At 27.7% G+C, this 27504-nt stretch overlaps 2 protein-coding genes across 4 annotated transcripts in view; one reads left to right on the forward strand and one right to left on the reverse strand.

Moving 5' to 3' along the window:
* The window catches only part of LOC129963118 (uncharacterized protein KIAA0513-like), a 63097-nt gene extending 40016 nt beyond the window's left edge, over positions 1-23081 (forward strand). For 2 of the 3 annotated variants that reach the window (XM_056077200.1, XM_056077199.1), the window contains exons 2-8: positions 18149-19044; positions 20011-20104; positions 20219-20363; positions 20554-20701; positions 21762-21842; positions 22409-22503; positions 22615-23080. In XM_056077200.1, the coding sequence (XP_055933175.1) occupies positions 18155-19044; positions 20011-20104; positions 20219-20363; positions 20554-20701; positions 21762-21842; positions 22409-22503; positions 22615-22685 (1524 nt within the window). In that variant the 5' untranslated portion in view covers positions 18149-18154 and the 3' untranslated portion in view covers positions 22686-23080. Of the gene's footprint in view, positions 1-18148; positions 19045-20010; positions 20105-20218; positions 20364-20553; positions 20702-21761; positions 21843-22408; positions 22504-22614 lie in introns of all 3 variants that reach the window. The other variant, XM_056077201.1, reaches the window with a different exon arrangement.
* A 3655-nt stretch (positions 23082-26736) lies between these two features.
* Positions 26737-27504, reverse strand: part of LOC129964060 (b(0,+)-type amino acid transporter 1-like) — an 88345-nt gene continuing 87577 nt past the window's right edge. The window contains exon 13 of the mRNA XM_056078733.1: positions 26737-27500. Within this exon, the coding sequence (XP_055934708.1) occupies positions 27436-27500 (65 nt within the window). The 3' untranslated portion in view covers positions 26737-27435. The remainder of the gene's footprint in view (positions 27501-27504) is intronic.

The raw sequence follows: 27504 nt of genomic DNA on the forward strand, positions 1-27504 counted from the left end.
CAAGCACACACATTCATCATTGTTATTGATAGAGATCTAAGGAATGAAATTCATTGTAACATTTTATTAATGTAAAATTAATAAAATATTACAATGAAAAGAGCTGTTAATAAGAGTGTAGCAAGAGATTGACGTTTATGAACGATACATTCTATTATACAATTTGGCAGTAGAATAATTGTGTAAATTTACAAATTATAGGATTATAAGAGGTACATGGTGATGATAGTTAGGAATTTACATCTAAGATACACCATAAAAAAAATTCTAACAGATTTCAAAGCTGGGGAAAAAATTTCAAGTTTAATTTTCTGGAAAAATTAATAATTCTTATTAAAAAAAGATGAAAACGTACATTTGAGCTTTTTTTTAAAAAAAAGAATAGAATGTTTTATTATTAAAATATTGCTTTATAGATAAAACTGCTTTATTTTTTTAAATATATATATATATTAAAAGCATTTTTTTTTTCTTTTTTTAACATATTTTTTGCTAATATGCCGAAAATTGCACATTCAATGTTCCGGTTTTTGATGGAAATTTCCGTTTATGAAAATAGTTGAAAGTAAAATCTATAAATAAATCATTTTTGAATGAATGAATGAAGTATTCTTCCGCTTGCATTAAAGCGAAATATTAAAAAGGTCTTTCATTTTCGAATTTTGGAAAATTATAATTAAATGTAATGAAAATATAAAAACTGCTATTCTAGTCATATCCCTTAATAACCCTTTTAAGGAAATGAAACGTTACCGCATTCACTATCCTGTATTATGACTGTCTTTATTTTTCTCGTATGCAAAGGTAAAGTACTGTAATGTCAAAAATTCAGTTCGAGATTTTGATGAATCTTCATATTTTAGACTTAACCCTTTAAAGGGCTATTTTTTTCTAGTCATATTATGTTAAAATATTTTTAGGCTTGAAATTAGAATAAGAAAAGGGATTCAATTAGCTTATGAGATAAATTTAATTTGATGAATTAATTCATTTGGTTAATTAATAGTTAAGTAACAAATCAAAACACATCATTTTGTGTAAGATAAAGAACTGAAGCATCTAAGTTTCTGTCTTTCTAAAAAAAATTGTCAGAACTTATGCCAACCTACATAATTTCATACAAAGATCGATAAATTTGATGGGAAGCATACTTCCCATGGCCTTAGAAAGGGTTAACTGAGTACGAAAGATACATCTATGTTCTGCCTTCTTGTGAACACAGTAACTGAAATATGTATTGAGTTGGAAGGATAAAAGTTGATGCGTGGGCTTAACACCAAATTTGTTGATGATATCTTTAAAATTTTGGACGAAATCTGTTAAATGAAAGTTAATTTTGAACGAAATTCTCCTTATTTCCTCGAAGTGAAAGTTAATTTTGGAACGAAATCTGTTAAAGGGAAGTCCGTCCGTGTACTTGTAAACTTAATAATCAAAAGCGCAAAGATTTAGATGGTTGAAATTTAGTACATAATTTTGTCATCAGAAATGTAAATACGAATTATATTTTGGACCAAAGTTAACATCATTTATTATCTTTATATTTTTATTTATGCTAACGTGATGACTGAAAAACGCGACGATTCAGATAAATAAAATATGAATCAGTCCTTTGACCAATATTTTATATCTGTATTAAAATTTGGAGCGAGTTATTGTTAGTTTCGATATATATATATTTAGAGAGAGAGAGATTCACAACAAGCAGAAGTTGGATAGAGAGAAGGAAATGGTTCTTGTGGATTTGCTATCTTTTTGGAGGGTTTGCTGCGTCACTTTCCACACATATTTCCAGGATATTGTCACGAATTCTGTCATGTCTCTTTTCTGCGATGTTAATATCATCGATAAAAAGGGAGACTTACAAAATGATGATAGGTCAATGATCGCAATTTTTGAGATCTAAGTAAACGGTTTGGAAAATACAAGAATTATGGCGATGCCTTAGTAGCTGAGATGTTGAGGTTCTTATAGAAGATTCCATATCTGTTGTGAGGCTATAGCAGGCGAAGCGCTGACACGAGAAGTCAATTTTTTTCTTTGGAGTGTTTATCACAAAGCAAGCTCTCTAATTCTTTGTGCTTAATAGTAACTATCAGTTAATAACTGCTTTCTATTTAACGATTACTTTGTTTTAGTATCGACAAATTCTGTTCGTTATGTGTACCTTGATTGGCTTTTATTATTTATTTCATTTTTTTAAAAGAGCATTGCTTAATGTAAGGCATGGTTTTCCATTATTCAACTTTCCCGATTTCTTTCACTGTAGACCTAAGGGCCGATTTTTGTAACAAAAGGGTATTTGTAAAAACTCAGGTGGTGCAGACTGGTATGAGGAAAATCGAAGAGGTAGACGAGGAAGAAATACTCATGTTTAATTGTCCTATCGAACTATAAATGAGCTTCATTTAAATGTAAAGGTGCATTACATTTTATCATTTTAACAAGTTATTTTTAGCGAATTTGTATTTGAAAGCTGTTCTTGTGAAAATTTTGCAGCTGAACTTGGGAACAGGGAACTCGTATATAAAATGGAATTAATAATTTTTATTTCATTTTATTAAACAATAAATCCCCTTAAAGGTGTTTCTTAAGAAGTTGAGGGAAATTCTCAAAATCCTTGCCCCTGAAAAAATAACTGGATAGCATTAATCGTTATCTGCAATGTTATCTCAAAGCAGGAACTTATACCACTTTTTTGCAAAACATAAATTATTTTTGCTATAGAATATCTTGTGTTATCTGATCTCTTCTGTCATACTAAATCACTCACGTCGATTTAAACTTTTTCTCCAACTAAAAGTACACTGTAAATATTTGATAACTCAGGTAATTGTTGTTCATTTCATTGTACAAAGATAAAGAGATTTCTAATCCAAAAACATCGTATGTGATAATATTTTGGGATTGGCAATTCTATATTTTTTATTATTATTGTTAAAAATTTATGCTTAATGTCATCTATACGATAACAAGCTTGCAAAAAAATTTATTTAATATCTTTAGAACACGTTTGTGCAAAAACGCAGGTCCTAAAACAATGAAGAGCATTAGTATATTAAAGAGTATTGAACAAAAAATTTGAAATAATTTTGAACATTCTTAATAATTTTGAAATAATTAAAAGAAAAAAAAATTTTTTTTTTTTTTTTTTTTTTTTTGTATTTGAATGGTGTTTTTTCCTTTTCTGTATTTGAAGTTATAGAAATTGTTAAATTATAGAAATCATAGAAATTGTTAAAATTTGATTAATTTTTTATCAAAAATCTAATTGAAATTTTGAAAAATCTTTTTTTAGTGAACACTTATTACACAAAAATTACTACGTGCCAAATTTGGTAGCTGTTAAATTCAACGATCTATCTTGCAGATCTTTTTGCACAATTTTTAGCATCATAATGTACAGTTAGTATACTAACTTATAAATTTTATCATGTTAAAAGTAATTTTAATAAATTTTTAAGAAAGAATGATAAAAAAAAAAGCATAGATTTTTTAGTGTGAAATTTAAGCTACTGAAATGGCGATAATTTTCCAACCATTTACTTCTTTCCGCAAATGTGCGTTGTATGTTGTTTATTGAAAAATTACAAAGTAAAAATATATAGCTTCATACGGTAGTTATTTTTTAATTTTAATTATTAGTTATGCTAATTATTTTGTTAATTATATGCATTAGTTTAAAAATAATGAATTAGAAAATAAAATTTGTTAAAAGTAAATTCAGTAAAGTATCATTTATAAGTTGCCATTTTCATATAGATACGTTACAGCCAGATTCATTCGTAGACTTTGATGAGTTAAGTACTTCATTTATGCAATGTGAAGGGAACAAATCTTAGTTTATATGCACATCATTTTCGGCATTAAAGGTGACTTTTATCTTTTGAAAGCAGAGATTTTTTGCGTGAAGTGTGGAAAGGATATCATGACTTTGCAATTATTTAAATTAGCCGATGCAAATTTAAATAATGATTGTAGAATGTGAATAAATTATTCCACATTTGTTTAAAGACGCAATAGACAGACGCAGTAAGGTGAAAACTTCGAATTTATTTTGTCAAAATTCCAATGAAGAATCATTCAGGGAATTTAATTCGATTCTTAATGTTATATTTAATTATGACAGACAATAAGCAAGTCAAACAACAGTTAAAGTTCAGTTAATTAAATTCTAATCTGCATGCACATGAATCTATGAAGTAAGAAATCTATAAATTTGCACCTCAAGATACGCAATATAAGTATTATTTTCTCCTTTTTTTATGATAAATTTTTAATTTTATAATTTAAATATTGTTTTCTATGATTTAAAGTGATACACTATTACTTGAAAAAAACTTTGAAAATATTAAATTTGAAGAAATTTGCATTAATAGACTTAAATTTGCAATAATCTTACTTATTATAATATCGGAATTATGCCATTTCATTTATGTGCTTTGTTTTACGTCAGTCCCGTTACTGCAGCTATATTAGTGCTAATTAAAAAAAGAACAAAAAAGTTATCTACTAGTCGCCACTATTTGTTTCATTAAAAATAGAACAAATGCCGTCACTGAATAAGCATGGAGGCTTCCTCTCTAATCTGACCATATGTTTTCTCTCAAGGCCAAAGGGCAGGTGCTTTCATCATCGCCGATATGCATCTACACCTGGTTAATGGCGATTTCTCAATCGTGGTTAATGCTTTTCAAATGCATTGGGAAACTTCCATGAAGACACTCTCACATGTTCTTTATGTTCAACAATTCATCCCAGATGCATGACTAAACGCATAAATATCTCAAGAGATATTTATTCAACAATTTTAAAAGCTGCTTAAAATGTTTATTGTCTTTTGTCTTAAAAGTATTACCTTTTGTGGATTCGCTTAAAATGTCTCTTTTTTTTATAGTCTACCTAGGCAATGATATTTTAACTATGAGGCTTCTTTGTAATCTTTTATAGTGTATTTATTATATATACGCCATGTCGTAAATCAAACAAACTTTTATAATTTCTGTGGTTTAGAAATGCAAACGTTGCCTATGTAGACAAAATGACATTTGTTATAATAAGTATTCATTAAATAATAAATATTCATTTAAGTCTTTTCAACTCTTATACTTGTGTCCGGTTTAATAATAAAATTAACTGATTCAGAATAGTGTTTCTTGATTTTCAATTTTTTTTAATAATGTATAAAATGTAGGTTTCTTATGTATGTTTGAAAAATAACGAATTACTAGATATTTTTGAGCGCAAAAATTACTGCAATTTATTTAAAACGCTAACTGTGTATATTTTTTAAAGAGCATCATTTCTGATAATGCTTCGCTTTCCGTATATTTGTACCCTTCGTTTGTGCGGTGTGGAAGTTTTGAGTGTAGAAATGTTCATTCAGGTATCATCTGACTGTGGTTTCAAATTATGAAGTATGGCCAAATCTGGCTCTTGTAACAATAAACGAAAGAAACCTCTTGCCAACCGAATTAGGGAGTTTTCCCATAAATAGCCGCAAAATAGGACATTAATTAAACTTAGGTGAATATACAATCTTTAATTCTTATATGATTTCTGCTTAGTGTTGATTCGTGATAAAAGTTTACCATCATAAATAAAATTGACATCAAGTGGAATTTCGATTTGATGAATAGTTTATTCCTTTTCGTAAGTTTATTCTTTTTATGAAAAAGCATTTTTTGTTGTAAACTATTATTATTTTTTCATGCTAATTTGATGGATTTCTTGGATGATGTAAGTGTTGGATGTCATAAAAGCAATTAAATTTTTATGACATTAAAATTTTTCGCACTTACTGGGGTGATGGCAAGCATTATATTCCTAACTTTGTGACTTGTAACTTTTCCACTTTCTTGTATCCAAAGACAAAAGACTCTATTCGGTCCCATTTAAAAAAATTGATTCCAAAATTTTGGAGAAACTTTCATTTTTCACAGCTAGGAAGAAGTCAGGGGGAGGGAGCGTTTTCTGGAAGTACGTCTATTTGTTGGTCTATGAGTATGTTAACTCATAAGCGCGGCAAGTTAAATGCATCACATTTGATATGTGGCCTTTGTATTGCAGATTGCCGACGAATTTTGAAAGTATCGCAAGAAGTATGTCCATGGCTTAGCTATTTACGTTTAGAACACACCATAACTAAAAAATCCTACTAGTTGGGAGAAATTAAGATTTGTCATTAAAATTTTAGGTCTATATCACATCCGTGCCAGAGAAGATAGTTATTAAAATGATCGTTTGTATTAGCATAGTATGCAGTCGTACTTTGTAGTTCAGTCTTTCTATGAAGTCAGTTTAATTTTTTCAATTCATGAAGTTAAATAATAATGTGCCGGCGTCCTGGCATAGGGGTAGCGCGTCTTCCCCGTGATCTGGTCGTCCTGGGTTCGGGCATGGTTGTTCTTCATCTGTTCTATCTGTGAGATGTGTGAATGTGCCCCCCCCCTCTGTAAAAAGGATTTGTGTAAGCGTTATAATGTAATGCGTGAGTAGCTAAGACGTACTCTTGGCCCTAGTTGGCGCTACTAAAAAACAAGAGACGCTCCCTTGACTTAAAATCGCTGACTTCGTCAGCAAGCTTGTCCATGGCAAGTTCCATTAGAAACAACAACAAATAATAATGTTATAATGAAAAACGCAACTTTCATATTGGCAATTTATAAAAATGCTTACACTTATTTCTGCTGATAATAAAGATGTACAGTTGACAAAATGTTTATTTGTACACTTCGATTTTAGAATATTATAGCAAAATAAAATAAGGTAACTAAGTTAAAATTGCAGAAATATATTCTAGTGAGGTAAAATAATAATAAAATATCAACAAAAAAACAATCACATAAACTTTAGTTGATTAATGAATAAAACTTTATAAAAACTATACAAAAAGAGTATTTGTACACTTACTTAGTGACAAATTTTAAACATAATTATAATTATTTTATAGAAATTTAATACTTTGTATGCATTCCATTGGCTTTTACAATTGCTTCAAGATGTCTTGGCATTGATTCTATTAACTTTTTGGCGGTTTCTTGATCTATTTCTTCCCAAGCTGCCATGAGTGCTTCCTTCAAACTATTTTTACTTGTAATATTTTTTTCGGACTTGAGCATCCAATAGCATCCACAAATTTTCAATTGGATTTATATCCGGAGATTGTGGTGGAGTTTCAAGGCGTCTTGGCGCATTATAAAGCTGCCATGTTTTAGTAACTATCGCAGTATGTTTTGGATCGTTATCTTGTTGGAATAAGAAAGTGTCACCGATACCCAATTTTCTAGTACTGTCTAATAAGTTATGCCGCAACACATCAATGTAACCTAAAGCTGCCATTTTTGTGTCAATAAAGTGTAATTTTCCAACATCGCCATGAGCTACACAGCCCCAAACCATCACATTTCCACCACCATGTTTCAGGGTCTGAAGTACATTTTTACTATCAAGGGCTGTTTTATTTTTTCGCCAGATTTTTCGGATACTAGGGGGTGAAAAAATTTCAAACTTACTCTCATCTGAAAAAATAACCTTTTTCCAGAAGTCCATCGATTTGTCTTTGTATTTCATAGCAAATTCTAGACGCTTCTTTCTATTTACTTCAGAGATCATTGATTTTTTTCTCGGAATTCTGCCTTTAAACCAGTACTATGTAACACATTTCTTATTGTTTGAGTGGTCACTCCTAACATTAGAGTGACCGCTCAAGATGCGAGAAGGTCATCTGCAATTTTCTGAGCAGAAATTTGTGGTTTTCTAATAGCTGCTTTAACAATACTTCGTTTATTTCTTGAAGTTAATTTGCTCGGGCCGCCTGGCCTGCGTTAAAATTCAACGCGTCCAGTATTTTTATATTTTCTTACGATGTAACCAATAGTTGTAAAGGGTAACTTAACCATCTTTTGAATTTCGCGATAATATTTTCCACTTTTATAAAGGTTAACAATATGAGTTCTCGTGTCTAAAGAGACTTCTTTTTATTTCGTGGCCATTTCTCAACTTTTCTCTGTGAGTGACCTTCACTGTTAAAAAATATAAACTTCAATGTTTAAAAAATACAAACAATCCAAAAAATTAACTATAATGTGAAAAATTACATGAAACGATAGTAATACTTACCGGAGATATAGGTGTACAAATATACTTTTTGCAAGATATTTTCCAAGTTTGTTAGATTTAAATTCTATTTTCAATTATTTCAAAATATTTTTTTCGTTTACTTGGAAATAAACAACAAACTCACGCTCACACGTCGTAATGAATAAAATAGCTGCTTATATGCTTCTAAAACTTTAAAAAAAAGTGGTGTACAAATAATCATTTTGCCTACTGTATGTGTGTGTTGGCGCTCTACAGGCCAGACCGTTTCACCTACAGCTATCAAATTTGACACATGTATGCTTTGGAGAGTAGAAATGATGCTGAGAGCGATTTTTTTGAAATTTTTATTAACATTTTAATTAATTAAAAAGTAAGCAGAGTTTTGGCGGTTTTTCGCGATAACTTATTAACGCGAAAACATTATTGCGGAAAACGGAATTTCTTGTCATTTTTATTTCCTTTTTAATAATACTTATTAAATAGTCGTATGAATTTTTTCTGAATTTTAGCAATTTTTTTAGAAATTATTTTGTCTAATTTCTAACAATTCATTACATTGCTGCCCTGAAACTCGAACTGTTTTCACTGTTTTATTGAATATTTAATCACGTGATATTCTCCCATTGTTGAAAACTGGAGAACAATTCTCTCTAATATATGTGCAGTTTACCATACAAATAATAAATAGAAAGAAAATAAATGAACCAGACATTTACATTTTCAATTGAGCTATGATGTCATGAGGCTGGTATCCATTAGGAAAGTTCATAAACTTCAAAAAGTGCGCAATTAACTTAATGAATAAAAGTTTATTCATAAGGTACGGAATATGTTTTAATGCATAAAAGTTTATTCATAAAGTACACAATAAAAATCAGACAATTTTATAGAATCATTGACATGAAGTTATTTCTAAATGACTTAGAAGTAAAATATAATCAGTATTTCCTGCGAACCGGTTGTTCGTCTGAAACGACTATTTTTGAATAAAATTAAGTCATAGAAAATTTAACTGCAACGCTAAACCATAGTCAGGTTGACGATTGTATATGCTACCATTCTTAAGTTATATAATTAATAATAACCAAACTTGCTTAAGATTGAGGGAAAGTTTATTATGTCATAGAATCCGGATATGGAAATAATCAGGTCTAGAGCCCTTCCTTCCTTCTCGTGGATTCTGTGCAATTTATTTTTGGAATTTGACATATTCCTCAACATTGGGTTTTTTTATAATGATTTCTGTGGCTGATAACACGACTTATTAATAATGTTATATTGTTTTTAAATTTGAAAAAAAATGACATGCATTTTTAATAAAATAAAGGTAACGCGATAAATCAAAAACACGATGACTTAAATATATCAAATTTGATACGTGATTTTGTAGTATTTTTATGCCGAATACGTTTAGTTTTAGGCCAAATTTTTGTTTCAGTCGGTTGGAAAGAACGCGTCTGAAATCCAAATTCGTTCTTCAGATACTTTTGACCGCATGTCAGAGATTAATCGGCAAAACACTCTCCAAGGATGGAACAAACAATAGGTTCAGGAAAAATGCCAAATTCACGTCAAAGTTCAATATTTCGTATCTTCTGTACGACAATACCATGCAAGGCGTTCACTGGGATAACATTTTTATTAGAGAAAGCGGAAAAGTTTTGGAAAATCATTCCCTTGTTTAAAAAATAAATAGTGGCATATCACCTGAGAGATAAAGAAGTTGTAAATACCTCTAGCGTCAGTCTTAGACGGAGCCATGAAGTTATTACTTAAAACAGTATTGTAAAAATAGAACCATGGCTTGGATGTCATTTGCATATGCCAAACTTGTGATGACGATTACTGACTAGAAAATCATATTATGCCCAGGATGACAATTATTTTTGCTACGTCTCTGATTTCAAATTGACAAATTTTATAATCTGCTTTTCTTTATAAAAGGATAACCGCACTTTTCTCGCATTATACGATCTCCATTATCTTTATGAAATTTACGTTTCCCTAAATTTTAAATTTCTTGGTGTTCGAGGGCATGATGTGTACCAACCATAAACCTAAACTGGAAGAAAGCCTCTTATTTAAAATGGATTCTAAATTACCAATTTATACATTTGTTATAAAAGTGAAAAGACGCCATTTCCTTCCCATTTATTTTTAACAAACATTTCGGCATATTGTTTTTAACCTAGCTTATTTTCTTTAAATTTCGTGTTGCAAGGTTCAAAAATCTTGCAATACAGGACGTTGAACCTAAAACAACCGATTCTGGCTTATAGTTACTTCTTTAATATTAGGTTTTCTCTAAGAAAAGGTTTTTTAAAAAGCATTTGATTTTTAATTATTTGAAAATTGATTGAGATTTTAACATATTTTTTAACAATATTTATAGAGCATATAATCGCATAAAAACTATTTTTATGCCATAATTCTATTTTAATGTAAATTTTTTTAAATCTTTAATACATTTTATCGTACGGCAGCTGATGGAATAAATTTTTGCCATGCATTTTTAATTTATTCTGTCGGAGTTGAGATTGTGATACGGCTTTAATAGTTTACGTTTTGATTCTACAAATAAATAAATTTGAATTTCAAACATATTTACTTCTCAAAGCCTACATACGCATTTCATTGAAATTTAATCGAAGTATTTCTCATTTTGTATTATTTTGATATAATTTTATGAGTTTTCGAACTTGATTTAGAAATAATGGCAAATAGTATTTTACAAAAGTAGAGTATAAAATAAATAATGCTTTCTAACATAATATTTTTAGGTTGTCTTTTTTTTTTTTTTTTTTTTGTCTAAAGTATGTAATGAACAATCATTGCTCAAAGAGTTAACAACGAATGTAGTCAAGCAAGATTAAAACGATATTGTTCGAGTAATTAAGCTTAAAACATTATCGTGTTATAATGTTTCGAAATAGACGTCCAAATTTCTTTCCTTTTTTCTTCTTTGTGTGTGTGTGTGTGTGTGTGTGTGTGCGTGCGTGCGTGCGTGCGTGCGTGCTTGTGTGTGCGTGCGTGCGTGCTTGTGTGTGTGTGTGGAAATTCTTTCTGTTTTTCAAAGATTTCTTGGATAATACTCTTCAATAATTGAAATAACAGAAAATCTATTTGCCCTTTTAATTTATATATTCGAGGCCTTTGGTGGCCATTTAATTCTTCGGGATTATTGTGTCGGTTGCGCCTCTAATTTCAATCAAATCTCATGAGCATGATTTTATGTTCATAAATTCTATATCAAAGTATTTTTAAACATCAAATTCTGAGAGACATTAAAGCGGATTATATCAATGGCTTTCCTTGTACTTGTTCTGTATATTATTTAAACTTTATTATGAGCCGCCCTAATGAAGTTTAATACTATCACATAATAATGCTAAACGTAAACGTAACTTTCGGCATTTTCTAATTTTCACAGTACTGTAATTTCGCTTTTTTATTTCTCTTGTAAATTATACAAATATTAAAATTTTTTTTTTTTTTTCAGCAATGAAAGAAATGAAAATATTTGATGGAAGAATAAAAACAGTTTGAATTTCGCTACAATAGCTATTGTTAAAAATGACACAAATTTTTTTTTTTAAATAAAAAGATCAATATTCAAGAAAAATTTGTTCTGCAATGAAATTATCATTAAAAAGGCAAATTTTTTAATTTTAAAAAGTTGTGGAAATTAATTGTAATAAAATTTTCTGAAATTATTTCAGAAATAAGCCAAACTTTTTATTTTTTATTAATTAGGATGTAAAAAAAAAAAATCTTTCAAGTGCAGATTTTTATTAGGATTTGACGATTTTTCAAACCCGGTTAAAAAAAAAAAAAAAAAAAAAAAACGTTTTTTTTTAAAGTAAATTTGTCACATTTGAAAACCGGTTTTCCTGAACACCTGGATATTCCTCTTCTTCAAAAAAAACAAATATTTTGAAATTTTATCGGTTGGGACCGTTTCGACTAGCAGCTGAAGGCTTAGGCGACAAGATATCAATTTATTAACAAGAAAAGGTATATCTAAATTTCTGTTAAATGAACTAAAAATTTTAAACACTGAAATAAGTTTGAAATTATTATATGCTTTAGACGAACGAATTCAAGAAGGAATTAGAATTAGCAACTCTTTTGCTGTATTTGCACATTTCTAGTTCAATAAAGAAATTTAGTGTACTTTTTTTAGCTTCAAAAACCGAAATTATTGAGTTATCTGGAAAGATACTGTCTAGAATATTTCCGAACTCTTATGTGGGAACCAATTCTGATGAAGAGCAAATCGAAGAAACTACTCATCAGAATAATTCTTTTTTAAAAGAAGACATGGAAAAATCAATTCAAAAGTTTCTTGAAGACCCCGAATAAAAACTTAAAAATGCAAAGACTCTGAAAGCTGAATTTTCATTATTTGAGTCAACGAATAAAAGAATAAAAAACTTAGATTTGTTATTTGATGCCATGAAAAATATAAAACCCAGGCAATATTGTGTTCAAAATAAGAACAAGACTTAGCCACCGTTCAGTGGATATTTTATGTTTTTTAAAATCTTATTTTCTTAGAAGAAATTAAAATTATTGAAAATAATATAAATATTATTTGAAATTTTTGTTTTGAGTTTTCGTTATTTTGTATAAGTAATATGTATATATAATTCTTAATTTTTTTTTGTATTTTGACTTTGACATTGATTTTTTTTTGATATTTTATATAAATTAAATAAAAATATTTTTCTCTATTCTATTTTTTTTTTTTTTTTTGATAAAAATTCGAAAGCCGGCTAAAACCGTTTTTTGGAAATATTGAATTCGAAAACCGGTTTTTCAAAAAGTCGATTTTTGTATAAACCCTAATTTTTATCTTTTAAGTTATATCTGTGGGAAATATCTAGGTCAAACAGTCTGAAGTTGGTCCCTGAAGAGCTCCAACAGACTTAGACACACACATTCTTCTTTATAATACTAACCGTTTTTCGGTGACCAGTTGGCTCGCCGGAATTAATGATTGCTTAAAATTTCAGTTAGATATTCTATGTAACTAGTATTAATGGTTTTCTTCGAAAAATATTTTTTAGTTTGTAAATAATTCCAATTCAGTAACTATTTTTCTGAAATGAAACATACTAAAAATTTAAGGATAGAAAGTAGATTCGTTCAACAATTCGTCCAATTTTGTATAAGCTTTGAGAATATATTTCATCATTTACGTAATATTTCAAAAGATTATTCAAAAAAAAAAAAAAAAAAGATTATCTGATTTTTCAAAAATTGTTTTTAACATAGAAGAGCGTTATTATATTCTTATACATCCATTTATATTACAGAAAAGAGCAGCGATGTTTAAAAATAGATTAATCTTTTTATCCTCGACATCAACAATAGTAGAGAAATCTAGATGAACTTTTATAGTAAAAATGAAGCTGGTTTGAATTTCATTACAACAATAAAGTACATTATTGTAAAATATGCTTAAGATATCTTTACAGGTTAATTTTTAAAAATACAAAAAAAAAAAAATGTGAATATCAATTTTGTACTATAATATTTCATGTTAATGAAAATTGTGCTTAATTTTTAATTAAAATTTTAAAAAATACACGTTTAATTTTTAAATGTGTATTTAAATATTATTTTAAATGTGCGTAATGTAAAAATAAACAATTTGTATTAAAATTTTTAAATAATAATTTCGGAGATGCACGTTTTCTCCTTCCACTGCATATCCGTTCTAAATTAGATAATTCTAGGTCAGGCAGTCTGTCTTGTAGAGAGTCTACATGAACATTTATCTTTATTATTACTAGGGATTATTATTTATTTTCGCAAATATTATGTTGTTATTTTGATTTGTGAAATACTAAAATTACCTGAAATAATTCTTATGCATATATATACTTTTATTTTAATTATAGCTCTTTTAATCTTTTATAGTAATTTAAAAAGAGTGTAATTTGTGATACATGATTTGCGATCAGGTTTTGTTCACAATTTGATTATAGTTTATGTATGCATACATACATAAATATAATACGCTTTGCCCATGTTATCATGTGAACAGGATAAATGGAGTAATTTCGTTTGGATTTTAATTGGCTTTGAATATTTTGTTAGAAATGTAAAAATCTCGGACGAGTTTGCAAAGGTCCCGTCTAACTCAAAAGGGCTGGAAATGGTAGGGCTTTTTGATATTTTCATTTCGTCATAACTTTCTTAATATTGAAGATAGAAAAATAAATCTAATTAGTCAAATTAGCGTTTCATTAAGATGAACAACTTTTGTATTTAAGATTTTTCAATAACTGCAATGTCTTAGAAGTTAATGGCTGAAACGTGATTTACACGCCCTAGTTTTGGCTGCTTCTAACATCAATAATTTATGCTGCCAGATAGTAACTTAGATGTAAAGGAATCTACTTTTGCCATCCAGCTTGCCGAGAGGAAATTTAATTATTCTTTATTTTCTTTACTATTTATTCCTTATTTAGATTTTTTTTAAAAATCTTAATAAGGAATAAATAGATCCTATGTTCAATAAAATATTATTGTTCTAATTACTTCTTTATTCTTATCTAACATAAGAAATTTAATTTCGGTGTTGATCATGTCTTCTGCATTTTTCATTAATGTTTAATGTCGATTTAATTAACTTTCTCAGAATCAATTTTCTTTGGATTTATAAAATTCTCTTTCATTTCTTGTAATTTCCTAAATATCTACATTCTTTTAAAGATTTTTCTTTTTTAGATCAAAATTCTCCTATAGCCCTATAATTAGTTCCTGCTTTCTTTGTCACTTTATATTTTAGAAAGTAACAAGATCAAAATGGAAATTTCTTTTTTGCTCCACATTTTCGACATGTTCTGCTTAAATTTTGTTTGACGCCAAATCGCTTCAAGGATTTCGAGTAAGCTTTGTGCGTTCAGCTGTTAGGTCAGGGATTTGCTCCATTTATCCTATTTAACTTACAGTTTTTACCATCTTTGCATAAATATGTATTTCTCCCACTTTTTTATGGAATGGTAACAGTTAATAGAATAAATAGTTGTAATAGTTTCGAAGGTTTCAAGTGTGTTGGTTTTACAGTTAAGAGCTGTTTGTTTAGCGTAGGTAGTTTTCTCAATGTACAACTTGTCCTTTCCTGTCATAAGTGAATATAGGAACTGCTGTTTGTAACAACCTTTTTTCTTTTCTTTTTTTTTAATGTTTTATCCATTAATACTTCTTTTTTATCCCTTGATCTTTTTGAAACTTATCTCCTGTTTTAAACTTATCTATTCTCTCCAGTCGTAAATATTTCAAAATAGATAATGATGAATTGCTTTCAGAATACAATCACAGATAAAAATGTGTATGAACATCATGCTAAAAAATTTTGCTACATTATACAAAGAAAAAAAACCCTTAAATATTAATAATACTTAGAAAGATATTAACTTAACTAGAAGAGATAAACATTTTTTTTTTCATTCAGTAATTGGTGAATTGCTCGATGTAGTAAGAAATTTTAGTGGTATTTTCCATTAAAAGGAATCCACTTTATATTACAAATCAGAAAAATCTGTAAGATTCCGATCGAAGAATTAGAAGGGAAAATTCGAACCTAAAGAATCTGATTATAAACTTCGCGATTTAGCTGCTCTATAAGGAACATAAAGATGCATTAATTTTAATACCCATCATCTGTGTTATTTAGCTAAAAACGTTCGATTAAGATAGCAAGAAATTTCAGTGGTATTTTTCATTAAAAGGAATCCAATTTATTTTACAAATCAGAAAAATCTGTAAGATTCCGATCGAAGAATTAGAAGGGAAAATTCGAACCTAAAGAATCTGATTATAAACTTCGCGATTTAGCTGCTCTATAAGGAACATAAAGATGCATGAATTTTAATACCCATCATCTGTGTTATTTAGCTAAAAACGTTCGATTAAGATAGCAAGAAATTTCAGTGGTATTTTTCATTAAAAGGAATCCAATTTATTTTACAAATCAGAAAAATCTGTAAGATTCCGATCGAAGAATTAGAAGGGAAAATTCGAACCTAAAGAATCTGATTATAAACTTCGCGATTTAGCTGCTCTATAAGGAACATAAAGATGCATGAATTTTAATACCCATCATCTGTGTTATTTAGCTACAAACGTTCGATTAAGGTATCCGACTAGGTTAAAAACATGAATTTTAATAAAAATTCACATTTTCATTTTTTGCTGTCTCAAAAATTAGGTACGTTACTGTTTCTAATGATATCTTTATTTTCTCTCTATACCAATTTAGAAGCCCAGTTATGATAAACTATTGACACGTAAGTGATGCTTTTGTATAAGCATTTAAAAACCTTTTTATGCATTTTCTGAGGGACATTTTTTTTTTTTTTTTTTCATAATTCTACTGTACGAGTATCATCTATCTCTAAAAATAATCAAGATACCTTATTGAAATGTATAGTTAGTGCTTATTATGTTATGCCAAATGTAATGAACAATGGATTTGACTTTCAATGCTCTGGAAGCGTATTTATGATTGTTAAATACAAATACTGTTGAAAAAGAATTCCGAAATTTCATAAATAATTTCATAAATTACACGCAAAATTTTATTTTTGAATAAAATTCTTAGATAATAGTTACATTCTAAGATATGTCACACATGTAATGTTACAAAGAAAAATGAAAAATTAACAATTTTTTCTATAGAAGATTATTAAGAATTATAGAAGATTATAAAAGACATATTAAATGCTAAAATTTACATGAAAATACACTTTTTAAAAAGATAAAGTCACACTTTATTTGGTGAATAAACAATATTAAAAAAATCAGATGAAAACTATCCAAAAAAGATTTTTTTTTTTTAACAATGGGAACGCTAGTATCTAAACATAATGTAATAGGGCAGGAGATTTTTGCTTTTTTTTTTTTTTTGTTATTAGCTAGATTTAAAAAAAGTACTCTTTGATGAAATATTTCGTTCAAATTTTCAAACAACATATTTGAAGTCATTTAACATTGTCAGTGCAAAAATTACTAGCTTAAAAAATCGCATTTTAAAAAACTGCTAATTTTCTCTAATTGCGAAAATGTCATGTTCGGTTATAATATATATAGGACAAATTTATATGTACGTTTAATATTGACTTACTCTCCTTTGATATTAAGTGGGTCCTTTGTGCGTGGTTATATCTGGTTGAGCTTTGGAAATTCCAATGTAATCGTAATTTCAATCGATTATTACTCTTTGTGCACTGGGCAAATTGGAACGCTTTCGCATCATTGAAATTTAACTCACAGTAACCAATTTTGCGCGAATGCTATAAAGCTCTATTTGTAGAGCAAATAAATAATTTAGGAACGTATATTTAGATTGCTATAACGTAGTAATTATTCAGATATTTATTTGTATTAATAAAAAAAATATATATGATCCTACGAGGTTTTTTTTTTTTTTTTTTTTTTTTTTTTTTTTTGGAAGTTGGCAGCTAGTTGTTGGAAGTTGGTTCTTTAAAAATTTCATTTTTCATTGTTTTTTTAATTATATATATTTTATTTAGTGATTCATTGTCATTAATTCATTACACATTTAGTTATAAATTCTGTAAAGCGCTGTTTGTTGAGCAAATGAATGACATTTGCTTTATAAACGAATATTTAAATTGCTATGACTCTCTCTTTATATGCAAATGATGATTTTACTGCGAAACAGATACTTTTCTATAATAACATTGTTTGCAAAATTATCATATGAATTAATTTAGACTTGATTTATTTTCTGCATAAAGTTGCTTTGGATAATGAATAAGCAAGTCGTTGATAATGAAGGACAAAAATGCAGTTAATTTAACATTTAAGAGTTTAATTAGATTTTATAACAATATCATTAATTTGATTATTTTTCTACTGCTTAATAATTCTTACATCTAAGCCTGCACTTTTGTGTATAATAAATAGTAAATCTTAAAAGTGATTTCGTGGGTAAAAAGTATTTAAAATTTTTAAATTTGATGTTGTTTATTTTGGTATATATTCAAAATAATTATATGTATTCTTACAGGTTAACATGTCTTTCTCTGAGAATAAACAATCACAGCTATCAGCTGAAAATCATCCAGACAGTTCTCCCAAACACGAATCCAGCAAAAAATCACAATCATTCCTATCATCTGTTTTCAGCAGTCATAAACCATTTAGCAAGAAGCACCTATTTAGCTCTGGAAGTGAAGATAAACAATGGACGAATGAAAAAGGACAAGGCTTTTTCAGCTCTGTCATTCATTCCAATCAAGGTCTGTTGACGGATTTATCTTCCAGATTAGAAGCAGCTTTGAGCTTAAGTTTAGATGCTTTGGACTCGGATTCGTCGTCCAAAAGTGATGAGACTTCATGCAAAAACTCCACCATCAACGAGCTGTCCAACAGCAGTTCTCAAGTTGATATCCGTCGAATAAGCTTGCCTGTGACAAAGACTGAGCAAATTGCTCGACATCGCTATTCAAAAAGGCGAGGCACCAGACATAAAGATCGATCTGTCTATGGCCAGCCAGAAATTGCCCCTTTCGAAGTCAAGACGAAGTCCTGGAAAGATCATTCCCATTCTCAGGAGTCGCTTGATACAGTCGATAGTGGTCAAAGCTTAGGTAACTGTAGCAGCTTGTCTGCTAGTGGTACCGACTACAGGTCATCGAAAAATGATCCCTTCTATGTCTTCCGTCACACTGAGTCTCTTGGCATTGGCAGTGAATCCGATCCATGTGGTCAAAGTACCTCTTTGGACTCCTCTGATGCTGAATCTATACCAGATGGGCGAGGATTTGGTTTCGGAAGATCGGCTTCGGGAAGTTCTCTGCATTCTTGGGCATCTAGTCCCAGCAATGATAGTCAGCCAGATGATATTACGATGGAGGCAATGGAATTTATGAAACGCTTTGTGAAAAAGATATTTTTTGATAGGTAATTACTTTTCTGATACTGCTTGTTGGTTATAGATTGTTATTAGCGCAACATTAGTCGCATATTTTTTTCAAACAAATGTTATTGCATTGCTTACATCTGTCAGATTAAAGATTATTACTAATGTAATGTTAATTAGGAGTTAAGGTTTACTGAATATAGTAATTTATTCTATAAATTAAGATAATTAATAATAATATATTCCTGATTTTGCAATAGATATTTAATGAAAGGTATTAACAAATGAATTTTATTGTTATTAAAATGCTGGCGAATTAATCTACTAGATCAAGGGCTGATACCTTAAATTTATAGACACTGCTACCCATTTCTGAAAAATTAAATGTATGGCTGTCTATTTCATCCTCTGTGGATTAATTTTTTTTTAGTTGAACAACATGCATTTCGTCCGAAAGAGCTTACATAGGCCCAAAAGGAACTTTTGTTTAAAAAAAAAAAAAAAAAACCCTCTTACAACAAAATATTTTAAATGTTTACGCAAAAGATAACAAACCACTTCGAAATGAATGTGTACGCAAACTGCGTTATTCTTACCGAAAAGGAGAGGAAAAATATTCGATAAGCACGGTTTGAGCTGACGCGAATCGCCTGTTTGCGAATTGCGCTTTTTTGTCTCTTGTTGCTACCATGTGGCTTAATGAATATTTTTACCCACATCAAATTTTTGCATATTGTCGAAAGATACATACAAATCCAAGTTTTTGTCGCTACCCGCAGGTTCGGAATTCCTGTTCTGTATTTTGTTCTATTGCAATTTCTTTGCAATATTTAAATGTAAATTTTGATGAATAATCGTTTTTTTTAAATTGAAATTTATCTAAATTCTTATTTTAATGAGTATTTGTTTTTGCCATTTAAAATACCGTCATTTGATGATGCAGTTCCAAATTTTGGCGCATATTTTGCAAGATTATAGTATCATTTATCTATTTTATATTGTTTCAGTGTCTCCATTACATTTGAAGAAAAAGCGAAATTTGGAGAGCTGTGCCGATATGAAATTGGACGGTTGTGGTTTGGACGTTGTGTCAATGGGCAGGTTAGTTTTCTTTTTAGAGGTTTTTTTTGTATATAATTTAATTCTTTTGTAAATTTTACCTGTAAGTTTACTATCAATTATTGTAAATTTTAATGCGTGTTTTTCCCCCCCTAGAGAGTCCATAACAAGTTAGTGAAAGAATCCACTTTTTATAGTCTAGTACAATACTTTGCTATTGTATTGTTCGAGTGTGCCGAAGCTGATGATTTTTCGCCAGCTAAATCTATTATGAATATGTGCTTTACGTTTTACCATGAAAGTAAGTTGATTTTGTGTAATTTTTAATACATTACAATAAATTATTAAACAAATTATTGAACTGCCATAAATTATTGAACAAAAATAGATTCCATTTTTTTAAATGTCTGTTAAGTTTATAAATAAAAGAAGATAATATATGACCCGAAAGATATTTTTATTAAATACTTAGATATGATTTTTTCCCCCAGGAATAAGTCGGGATGGACGTCCTTCTTGTAGAGAATATTTATTTAGTTACTTGAAGGACCAGCCTATATGGAGATCTATTCGATTTTGGAATGCTGCTTTTTTTGATGCAGTCCAGTGTGAAAGAGCTAATAGAGAGATTCCAACCAGGTAATTATTTCTCTCAATTTATATTTTGGAACTTAATCTACCTTTGAATAACAAGTTAAAGTTACAGTAAGTTATTTTGATTAGTAATGAATCATTCAGTGTTCATTGCACATTCAACTGATATGATGTAATTTTGAATCTAAAATACTAAGATATTATAAAACAAATTTTTATTCTAAAAAATTGTATTCCTATCTTCATCTTTTTATTTTTGTAATATATTTATTATTAGTAGCTTCTAAGCTAATTAAAATTTTATGACACTAATTTTAATGCATATTAAATTACAGAAAATTGACTGAAAATTTTACTAACCATATTAATTAAAAACATATTTATTTGCTCTGTAAAAATGATTTGTTTTTTATATAATGAACATTCAAATCATACAAACATTCATCTAGTCTTGAAGATTTCTTTTTTCTATTTTTGCTCTGCACCAAATACATTTTTTTTTTTTTACATTCAGTATATATAAAATGTGTCATGTAATAGCTATTTTTATGATTAAAGTATTAGAATGATTCATGCTTTTTATTTTGAATGATTTTTAAACCTATATAATTTTATTAATAAATTATTATTTCCTAATTTCAATAATTTTTTAGATAAAGCATTTGAAGAATTGTTCAGACTCTTCTGACAATTGGAAACTAAATAACTTAAAGAATTACTGCATCTTTTAATCTCTTAATCTTTCTTTTAAAACTTGGTTTTAAAAAAATGGATTTCTTTTCTTTCTTTTAAAATTCTGTTTCTTTACTCTCTCTCTCTCTCCATGAAATATTCTCTCAATTTTAAATGACAGGAGCACTTTAATTGTACTCACAATCAACAGACAGTTAAAAAGAAATGTAAATTATTTGTTCTACATGTGTTACAATAAAGAAGAAATACAACTTTTTTTTTATTGAAGTGTGTATATTTCTAAGCTAAACCTATATTATTTTACTTCAAATGTAAATTTCTATGAAGCAGATGATTTTATATGTATGCAATCATTATCATAAACAGTTATTTAAAATATATCTTTTTTTTTTTTTTTTTTTTTTTTTTGTAGAGATAAACTTGGACAATATAGTGCTGAGGATCTTAGAGATGAAAAGAAATTCCAAGAAAATATTTTCTTTGGTCAGTTAGGGTAGGTACTTTTATTCTTTAATATAATGTTTTTAATTCTTATCTTTAAATCTTTCGTCATTGCTTAGTTGTTAGAATTAATGTTTTCTTTTTATACATGTAATTAAAAGGTATAGGAATTTAGGTGTATGTGTGTTTACTGTATTGTCTTATATGTTGTTTTAGACATAAAATACATTTTTTTGCCGTAAATTTCTGAGAATTATATTTATTTAATGATCATTTTTTATAATATGACAAATGGTTCCTAAGCAGTGATTTAATTCAGATTAGATACAAGTGAATGTTTATAAAAATTTTGATTTTGATTACAAAAATAAGCTCTTTTCTTTGTAAGATTTTATATTTTTTCTGTTTCAAATTTGTTGTTACTATAAAGGCACATTTTTCTGAAAGGCATTTTGATATAAAATATTAATATTTAAATTAAGTTCTTATCTAAATTTTGTGTTACAAATAAAATTGTGCTATCCAAATTTATTTATTGCAATTGGAAGTATTGCAATAGATATTTATATGCTTGTTTTATACATGTTGCTTTATAAGGTCGTTTCATATTTTTTTCAGAACTTTTACATATAATATGTATGCATTTGGACTTAGCAAAGAATTTGCTATGGAATTTCTCCGTAAACAATGTATCATTGCAAGCTTATCCAAAGGTAAATTTTTTCCAGATCATATATGAAAATAAAATTTTTTGAAGATTGTATATAACAAATTTTCAAATTTTCTGCTTAACTTAATATGTATCTTTTGATTTTATTTTACAGAGCATGTATTATTACTGAGAGAAAACATTGATCGAATGTACAGTGGTTCTATAGGAAATGAATGTTCCTGAAATGTATTATAGAAAATGTATGCTGGATATATTCAGTGTCTGTATCATTCCAATTTTGTCTTTCACATTAATTCAAATTATTCAGCTGGTCTGAAATAATTTGAACTCCATATTTTTTAGAAATTTTTTTCATGCATTTTGTGTTATAACTAGATATACATAAAGAAAGCTGTTCAGTTATATAGAATATATAAACATATTTACAATTGCTTTGACATATATGAATACATACACTTACTAATTAAATTTATGAGAACTATTTAATGCACTTTTGTGTATTAAATATATTGCATATTGATATTTCATATAATATTCAATGCATAGTGAATAGTCACAAGTGAATTTTTCTCTATACATTTTAGTGTAAATGCATTATCGCACAATATCGTTAATTTTTTTTTCTTTATTGATATTAATTTAGATGTAATAATTTAAAAAATGAGAGCTTTCAAATACATTTTTATTGAAAGCATATAATCATTGGAGCATGTAAAAAGTAATTCTAGCTGTATGTTAATCAGATATTAAAAGTAAAATTTTACAAATAATTACAATTTTCATACAATAATAATTATTTTTATTTTAAATAATAGAAAGTCTAAAAGTATTTCAAAATTTATGAAATTTTGTAAAAAAAAAAAAAAAATATTTTTAAAATGTGTTATTAAACTTTTTCTTATAACCAAGTGCATTTTTGACAGCTATGCAATACGAAGTGTTGAGCTTAATAAATAATCTGTATAAAAAAAATTAAGAATAATCGAATTTTGTTTTTGATGTTTTCTGATTATATTCAAATATTGATTGTAATTTTTTAAATCAAATAAGTAATTTCAGCAACTGTAAATTATTAATATGGCAATAATTATTTTTCATTAGAAAAAGAAATAAAATTTTAAAATTATGATATTAATATAAAATCAATTCATAGATTGTTATTGAGAGCAGAGTAGTTGTTTTATAATAGATTTGAAAGAAGTATGTTTGTAGTTAAAGTTTTCACAGAAAGCTTTAATCCATATAATATTTGGCCTTATTTTTCAGGGTGTTACAATACTGTGTGTTTAACTTGTGATTTTTGTACATCAATAACACAAGTAGTTTTAGTGATCACATAAATATAGATGTTTAAAACATTTGCACAGTTGTTGCTTATTTTAAACATTTTTGTTTGATATTTGTGCAATACTTATATTAGATAACTATCCTAATCGTTTTTATAGTACTTAAAAATGTAATTACACTCTTGAATAAATGCACTTCTCAATAAATAATAGTTGATTATTGGACAAAGAAAAGCATGCAAGTTTCTTTTTTCTTTTCTTTTTTTTTTGTAATGTTTGGTTACCAGAATATTTGCAGTTAGGTTATCAACAAAACTATTTTGCTTTTTGAATTTAAATATCACCATTTTTGCTTTATTTAAGTATTTTTTATGATATGTAATAATGACTGGTAATTTTTTGAATATGTATAATGGTGTTGCGTAATGTAGTACAGAAAATTATTCTGTTTAAAACTGACATGTAGGAAGTTTTAAGTATGTGTATTTTTTAACACAATTTTTTAATGGCCAGCCTGATTCATGTGATATGGATTTACTAAACATACTTTGAACATGAAATAATATGTAATACTTCTGTCAGTTTGTCAGTATTAGTAATAATAATATTGGGTACTTGTGTATTAACAGATACCATTAGTGATCCTTTGGTTTAACTAACTAATGTGGTTAACACAAGTACCTAATAATGTTAATGTATTATCTATTTATGGTTCAGAATGATAGTTATTTAAAAATCTACCTAATTTGGTTTTATTTAAAATGACTTAAATTGATTGAGATTTGCACAAGCAATAGTCAGATATTCATATTTTTTAAAATCTATTCACTTTATTTGAAAAATTTCTTTGTCTTTATTTTAAAAGATTTATGAATAGAACTGATAACTGTGTTAACAAGTAAAAATTTTTTCATTTTAAATAAATGCAGAGGACTGGAAAAATTGTTCCAAGATCTCAATATATATATATAACTTTTTTTATTGAATGTATGTAATTTATCTTCACTAAATATTTGATTTATACTATATGTAGTAAGGGAGAACCTGCTCAAGAGTAATTCTCCATAAATGGCGAAAATATCCGACTTCTCAGATAAACTTAAAACATTTAAAAAGAAATTATAGCTCTTGCCCTTTAAAAATTATTTATGAATTACAACTCACTGTGATTAATTGTTGATTGTTAATGACAATCATAATTTTTCTTATTATTTGTTGTACATTCATTTCCTTTTATTGTTTGATATAATGAACGAAATAAATGTGAAATAGTACAATTCTTGCAGTTATGAGCTACAGGAATTTTTTATATTAGAATTTACCTCTTGATCTGGCAAATATAGAAGATCCTAGTCTTTTCAGAAGACAGTGCTACATGTTTAGTTAATTTTATCTTCAGAAATAGTAGATTAAATATTCTGTATTCAATTCTCCAAAATTTTAAAGAATTTTAAGTTAGGTTAACTAGTTTAAAAATCACCTCTAATCACCCTAAGCCTTAATAAGACATCGAGAAGAAAACATTGTATAGTTAAATGCTTTTCATTTTAACTGTTTTGTCTCTTGTACTCTATGTAAATATTTTGTCTCATTTGATGTTGTCTTGTTTTTATTGACCGAGTAAATTGAATTGCTTAGGAAACAGTGCCTCAGAGAAGAGTTTTAAGGTATGCTTTTATATTTGACAGAAGTAAAAGGTTTTGCAGTATTGTTATACAAAAATGATATAATGGTATATTTACAAAATAGATTTAATAAGTGCTATAATTATTCTTTAATATATCACTGAGATTCATGTAAGAAATGATGATCTAACATACTTTTCTCTTTCTAGTCAAGATATGAATTTATACTGTATTATATGTGAAATGACTGTCATTATTTTCATCTGTTTGACCAAATTTTATATCTGCACATCTTTGGGAAATGTGGTTTCCTTCCAATTCTATTAGTTATTTTTACAGCCTTATTTATACTATGGTCATTATAATGAGGTCTGAGGTCTATAACCTAGTCACTTATCAGCGATAGTTTTGTATTTTAATTTAATATTTCACAAACTGTTTTTTCCAATTTCTTTTGAATTGGAATTTTGTTAAGTGTACATACTTATTAAGAAGGCGTGGAATAATATATATATGAATCAATTAATATTATGAAAAGGTGCTTTAATTGTTCAGTTGCTATTAAGATTTCAATATTTTATCGATGGGAAGGAAGAATGTCCAATTTTTAAGTTTATAAAAATATTTTGTTGTTTAATAGTTAATAAAAGAATTTTATAAACAGTAGCTTATTTCACGATTGTTTCCTTTCTCTTTTTACATATCTTCATATTAAACTTGAAGATGCATAGAATTATGATATTTTTCACATGCCTCAATTCACTTAATTACATAAAATATTTGCACCAAAGCAAATTATTTAATTGTACCATCGTATATAAATAACATTTTGAGTTAATTGCAAATTTGTATTGCTTAACTTATAATTTGGCAGTTATGATCAGGGGACATATGACTTTCTATTCAGGGTTTTGGTTTGGAATTTTGAACAGTTAGTAGCCCAAAGGAAGATTATAAAAAATATATAGGTTCTAAGATTAAGTCTTCATGTAAAGCATTCCTGTAAAATTCAAAATAATTTGAGATTTCCAATAACTAGTTTTGAAATGAGGAAATATTCAGTTCTGTAATATTCAGTCCTGTAAAAATGACACTATTTGTGAGATTTTTCTTAAAAATAAAAAAGAAATTTAAAAGCATTCAATTATTACTCTATATGATAATTGCTTATTTCTAGAAAGATACAAAAATTTCTTTATTGCATATTTCATATACATTAATAAAGTTTTAAAAAAAAACACTGCAGATATAAAATGTTGCACTAAAATTTTAACTGCACAAATTATACTTGAAATAGATTTTACTATCGTTTAGCTCTAAATGTTTTATGTGAGAATAAAAAGAGATCAACCAAATATCTAATACAATTATAATAAAGTTGTTTATTACAGCATAACAAAAAATATTTTAACCACAAATCTGGATAAAAACGCGTGAAACAATATTTCTTTTTACAGATAGCAAAACAATTTATGTATAATCCTCTTTAACAAGTCCAAATCATTACAATCTAAAGAGAAATTAGCACATCCTCAATGCATTTTTTTTTTCTTCTCATATACATTAAGAAATGCTTTAAGCATTACACATTGTAGTACAATGGATAAGTAAACACCACATGAAATTTTAATAATTGTAATAAAACAAAGCTTACATTTTGGCACAAAAATATACCTGCTATCATGCAATAGTATAAATTTTTTAATTCCCTTTTACAGATCCCTTACAATTGATTTAAATAAATTTTAAAAAATTTCATCAGATTAGAAATTGATTGCAATGTATTCAAGCTATTTTATAAATTAATTCATGTAAATAAAATATAGTTCTCTATGTTTTAAATTATCCCTTCATGTGAAGGTTGTTTCAGTGAGCTGGGAAATCAAAAGTCTTCATAACAATTGACATAAAAATATACTGGGTGATTATAAAATTCTCAATGAGGAATGAAGAACTCTGGTCCTCAAAATATAAATCCAAAAATTATATCTGTATGAAAAGCAGTCATGTAGCACTTCCATTCCATAAAAGAAATTGTCCTAAAAGCTTGATTATATTTTTTTAGCCAGGCACACTTTCAGATGGAGCACAGTTCAGCAACAACTGCATCAAATGAGTAAATTTTTCTAA

The sequence above is a fragment of the Argiope bruennichi genome, chromosome 3 (assembly GCF_947563725.1).
Source record: "Argiope bruennichi chromosome 3, qqArgBrue1.1, whole genome shotgun sequence".
NCBI classification, from domain to species: domain Eukaryota; kingdom Metazoa; phylum Arthropoda; class Arachnida; order Araneae; family Araneidae; genus Argiope; species Argiope bruennichi.